We start from the raw sequence: 5912 nt of genomic DNA, 5'->3' as shown, positions 1-5912 counted from the left end.
GAAAAAAGGAGAGTAACAAAGAATGCATATTTTGTGTGTATACACTAACAGATATAAATTTTTGCAATTTTGAATTGTATTCATCCATGCACTTTTAAATATTATTATTCTTTAGGGAACTCAGTTTCAAAGGAAAGCCTCGATGAGTTATTTACTTCATAAATTACTTGAAACCATGGTATATTTTTAAAAAGATTTTATTTATTTATTTTTAGAGAGAGGGGAAAAGATAGAAAAAGAGAGGGAGAGAAACATCAACATGTGGTTGTGTCTTGCACACCTCTAGGGGTGGTGTGGGATAATGGTTCATTTTGTATTACATAAAGGGCTACATTTTTTAATATTCCTGCTTTTGTCTAGTATGGTAGCAAATCTCATTTTACATTGTTTCATTTTTAAATCATAGTCCCTGTTCTTTAAAAATGATCAATGTATCTAGGGTATAAGATTAATTGCAATTTATTGATCTCTCATTATAATTCATGAATTCTGCTAAGCTTTTTTTACACACGACTTCCTCCCTACAAACCTGTGAGCTTAGGGAATTTATATCACACATAAAAAGTCTAACTTCCAAAGATTTAAGTATAATGTATTAGTGTGCACATCTAGCAACTAGAAGAACTTAGGGAAAATCCCAGTTTTATCTGAATTCAAAATCATCGATTTTAATCAATTTCTTTTTGGTCATAGAATAATGAATGTCTACCTAAAAGACTTCCTTGCTAAAAGGATACTTTGTAAGAATGAAACCTATATATTTTCCTCTTTAAATACTCTTCACACACACACACACACACACACACACACACACACACAACATTATTTAAAAGGTAAACATTTCCCTTTGATGAAGTTTAAGGATTCAGGTTTAATTTAGCATATAATTTGAGGAAAGTCTGGAAGAAGTCTCTTTATACATCTTTTCCCACAACTCCTTGACTCTGTTCTATCATTTCATAATTGTGCTGGAGTTTCATGTTCGATTAAAACGGTTATTTAACTTACCTCATATGTCTTATTTTAAAGAGCACATTATTACTGGTAATTTATAGCTCTCGGATCATGGGTCAAATAGTCATCACAACAGATACATGGTCTATTCTTACTTGGGAGAATGTTCTAACTTTTGGTCATTTCCCATAGGAAGCGACTGGCAGAACCCATGAGAGAAAATGTCTAATTCTTCCAAGCACTCTCAGCTACATCCATCCCGCCTTCTTCCTCTCGTCTCTGCCATGCGCAGGCCTCGACCTAGGCTCCAGAAGCAGAGAAACGCGGCAACAGAGAAAGCGCCAACACGTCTGTGTGTGTTCGCACGACTCCCCGTGGGGCTCTTCTCTTGCTGTTAGTTCCATCCGAGTCACACCCTCCGCCCTCTTTTCCTGGAAACCATGGCCCATGCTCTTCCTAACTGAGGTTGATGATGCCTTTGAAAACATCACTATCGTAGAAATACGTAGGAATATAACCAAATATTTTAAGTGTAGACCTATTTCTGAAGATGACAGTTGCTAAATTTATATTTCAACCACTACTATCTAGTCAGTCTCATCTCCTATATTTTAATATGCTGCCAACAGCTTGTTTTATTTAATAAAATTTTGTCTACAAGTCCTGATCATGGAATCCATAAGTTCACTTCCTCTTATTCAGAATATTTCACATGACGCTATCACAAGTGCGAGCACCCCACAGATAGCTGGAAGAGAGTTTTGTTGACTTGTGCAGCACTCCTCAGCGCTTTCTAGGGAGGCGGTCATGGGCTTTCTTGGGAGGCAGTCAAAGGAAAAGGTCAAGAAGATGCAAAAGATGCCCGAGAGCATGTCTGTGTATCCTGTATACATATCGGAGGAGATGACTTCTCAGGCCCCTTGAAACTCAGTTATTTTGTTATTCTGTAAGGCTTTCATGAGGGTCTCTCCTTTTCAAGCCGCCTTTTCAGAGCAGCGCTGACTTCTCTGTTCCTCAGACTGTAGATCAGGGGATTGAGCATGGGATTGAAAAGGCTGTGAAAGAGGAGGAGATACTTCTTCTGCTCCTGGGGGTCCCCGTGTTGGGGCCCAACATACATGACAATGGCTGTGCCATAAAAGAGCCCGACCACGCAGAGGTGGGAGGAGCAGGTGGAGAAAGCTTTCCGGCGCCCCTCCCCCGACTGGATCTTCAGGACGGCACGCAGAATGTGGCCGTACGATACCACAACTGCGGACAGTGGTCCCACCAGCACCAACACTGCCCTGACCAAAACTATAATCTCGTTAAGGTGGGTATCTGCACAGGCAAGTTTGAGAATGGCTAGAATTTCACAGAAAAAGTGATTCACTTTCTGAGGCCCACAGAAGGGCAATGGTAAGAGTAACACCATATCTTCTAGGGCCAGGAGGGCTGCCGAAGTCCAGGAAGTCACTGCCAGGGTGATGCAGACTCTCCAGCTCATGATGGCAGAATACCGAAGCGGATGGCAGATGGCCATGTACCGATCACAGGACATCACCACCAGGAGAAGACACTCGTTGTGAGCAAAAGTCAAGAAGAGAAAGGTCTGTGTCATGCAGCCAGCAAAGGAGATGGGCCGGGCTGGCCTCAGGAGGTTGGCCAGCATCTGGGGCACCGTGTTGCAGGCATACGCTATGTCGACGGTGGCCAGGTGACAGATGAAGAAGTACATGGGGGTGTGCAGTTGGGGGTCGAAGGAGATGAGACCCAGGATGACCCCATTGCCCAGCAGGGTGAAGGCGAAGAGCAGGGAGAACAGCCCAAACAGGAGCACCTGCATCCTCGGGCTGAGGGGAAATCCCAGGAGCAGGAACTCCGTGACAGAAGTCTGGTTCTCGCCCATTTTCCTGGGAAAGAGACACGTGAGCTCACCACGTCTGAAAGCCTGGGGACATGTAAAACATGGTAGATGTGTGTGCCACTGCTTCCTTCCTTGGAAAACATCTTCACTGACATTTCTGTCCTGCTAGTCACTTACTACGTGAATACTGCACAGTACAAATGACACGGAAGGAAATTCCTTTCACCCTGATAGATTAAATGCCAGTGTTCTATCACAGTATTCAGTAAATCTGAACTTTATTCCCAAACTTTCTCCACAGCTCAAATATGTTAACATCCATTTCCATAGCAGTGGATACTTCCCTCAGTCACTATGATGCCTTGGAGGCTTGCCCATGAAGAGCCCCCACACAGCACACCTGCTACACATGGGAAGGGGGCTGCGGGCTGCCTCTGCATCTATACATGAGGGTGGGAAGAAGGATGGGGAAGGTGTCGGAGATCCTCCTATCAGGTGTTCTCACTAACCTGTGCCTCCAGTATATGAATTATTTGTTAGCCCTGTAACTATGCTGACAGAAATCTTGAATAAGGTTGAGATGATGGCACAGACTGTCACCACTTTAGCTGGATTTCAAAAAGAGAACTTGGTTTGACCTTTGTATCAACAGATGGTCTACTCTGATTGTGCTGTTTCATGATCAAATGTTTGTCTCCCTCTCTTATTCCCACATGAATATTTATAGTCAATGTCCTTATGTGTGTGGATAATGTATATGTTACATATATACACACACAGATTATTTAAATTATATTACATACACACATTTATGTTAAATTAGTTACATACACACACCCATGCACTTGAATTATTATTATGTGCGAGTGTGCACATTCCTTGCTATTTTCTATATTATTTCCTACTCTACTTCACTAGTCAAAATGCTTGTTGAATGATTTCTTCACGGGTCATAGCCTGGGATTTAAGAAACACTGATCAATATGCAAGGTTAGAGCTAAAGCTCTGACTATGTTCTCATATTCATAGAACTTTGACATATTGTACAGCTTAGCTCTAATATCAAAATCTTATTCATCATGAGTCTTTACTTTCTCTGCTTTATCAAGCTTTAGAAAAGTACTTCTACCAGGGTGGGGACTCTGAGGCTTGATTTGTAAATATTAAACCACTGTTTCTGTTTTCCTATCTCCCTGACTCCTTATCCTTCTTCCGTCCACAAACCATCTCAATTTCACTAAAATAAGAATCTCACAAAAATTCATAATTGCATCCCCATATCAATCCTCCATTCAAATTTCCTCAAAAGGTAATATTTACAAAGTTTCATAAGCAAAAGTTTGAAGGTTTTACTCTGTTTCAAAGGAAGGATCAGAATTCACCGCACAAATATTGCAGGATGATTTTACCTTAGTCCAGGGAATAATGTCGTGACAATTGGGATCACCTCCTTGAAGAAAACGGGTTGTTTCATAGAAGCGCTGAACTGTATGTCAGTGAATGTTCTTAATCAGAAATTTGGATTCCCATGTCATGTAAGAAGTTGAGCAAGAAAAATGCTGAGGTCTCTTCCAACTATAGGATTCATTGGCCCTAAATGTGTAGAAAAGTGTTAGCCATTTTCACTTCAGCTTTTTGCAACATTTGGGGAAATGAAGACAGCAATGTTATTTGTGAAATGTCATGTAATGAAGGACACAATAAACTAGTAGAAGGACCAATGAGTGTCATCTCATCTCCTCCTATCTGTGGCAAGAAGCTAAAACACACAACATGAGATCCATAGATATTTACTAAACCTATTCAGTGCCCGTCCACATGTCCTGACTGAGGATGTGCAAAGCAATCGCTATATGCTGGTATACATAACCTGCTTGGAATGACAAGACTGTTAAAGGGACCTAAAAGATGATCATTGTCCTATCCAAATAACTCACCAGAAAGGAAGTTCACTTTCAAAAATAAAACCTTCAGGACATTCTTCTGTAACACATTCACTCTGTGGTCAGTTCGGTCCATTACTTCATGAAAACATGACGTAATTTCATGGTACAATGGAAAGACCTTCAAGCAAATCTCTCAAACAGCTCTTGTATCTGACAATTTAAACACAAATTTTACACTAAGTGAATCAAGTAAATGATCCCTATTCGGCGTATCTAAAAGAGATGGTAACTTCAATTATCCAATTAGCTAAGTATGTAAATAGCAAACATCTGGCACTGACAGGCAGTAACAGTGCCACTCTGCATTGTGATTTTTCATCACAGCCTGCCTGAAAGTATAGAGTGAACGAACACTGGACAATATGAGAAACGTACCACAGACTTACAGCTATAAACGAGAAGACAAGGTGAGTATCAACTGGGTTCAGCAAAACCACACTAATAAAGAGAACAGTACCTGTGAGTTAGTGTTGAAATTGCTGTCTCACAAGGATCTCTTAGGAGAAAGGTGCCCGAACAAGAAGGGGTGTGTATTCTCTGCTCAACCCCACCACCTCTCAATGTGCTTCTGAGGGTGTGGTGTAGGGGAGGGATAAAGACCCGCCAGGCACACTGCCACCAGCTCCCTTCCAGGGGAACGGGGCTCTCCAGGGACTTATCTCTGGTGTTCTCCAGAGGGACACTAGTGACAAGACAGTGGCGTTGGTGACTCCTTCACTCTCTGTGGGCTCCATGTTCACCCATTTAGAAGCTCTAGAATGATTCCTGGGACTCCTTCATACATTACAATTGCCACACGCTTGCACTCATTGTGGTTCAAGCACTCCGTTTCCTCACCTACTAACCCTCCAAGTAGAGTAGGTGGTACGCAGGGCCAATGGGACCTATAGGTTTTTCCCATTCTCTCTAGTCTTGGTTGAGTCTCATCTTACGCCTGACCAGAACATGCGACCCATACTATTTTTCATTAAGTCACCACAAGGAATACAACTCATAAAACGAGACCAGAGATGAGTTAGCATGGCCTACGCAAGGAGTCAGGAACAGGATAAGGCATCCCAAGGGGGGCTTGTTAAATCCTGTTCTCTAGGATTTAACTGCAGTGCCAGCTAGAAGGAAACTCTCACCAGGAACCCACCTCTATTCCATCACTTGCAGAGATTCCG

At 42.1% G+C, this 5912-nt stretch overlaps 1 protein-coding gene across 1 annotated transcript; it reads right to left on the bottom strand.

The window, feature by feature from the left end:
* Positions 1-1909: 1909 nt before the first annotated feature.
* On the bottom strand, positions 1910-5147 carry LOC129063372 (olfactory receptor 13-like). The gene is made up of 2 exons (XM_054564422.1): positions 5122-5147; positions 1910-2846 (listed from the first exon to the last, which is right to left on the bottom strand). Exon 2 carries the CDS (start codon positions 2840-2842, stop codon positions 1910-1912), a length of 933 nt encoding a protein of 310 aa, XP_054420397.1. The 5' UTR covers positions 2843-2846; positions 5122-5147.
* Between the last annotated feature and the right edge of the window lie 765 nt (positions 5148-5912).

This window comes from Pteronotus mesoamericanus, unplaced genomic scaffold (genome assembly GCF_021234165.1).
Source record: "Pteronotus mesoamericanus isolate MK-2021 breed Mesoamerican mustached bat unplaced genomic scaffold, CSHL_Meso_final scaffold_85, whole genome shotgun sequence".
Classification (NCBI taxonomy): Eukaryota; Metazoa; Chordata; class Mammalia; order Chiroptera; family Mormoopidae; genus Pteronotus; species Pteronotus mesoamericanus.
The sequence above is the reverse complement of the archived record's forward strand: the minus strand, read 5'-3'. Positions and strand labels throughout refer to the sequence as shown.

Coding starts and splice junctions, on each gene's coding strand:
- LOC129063372 (XM_054564422.1), bottom strand. CDS start 2,842: ATGGGCGAGAACCAGACTTCTGTCACGGAGTTCCTGCTCCTGGGATTT.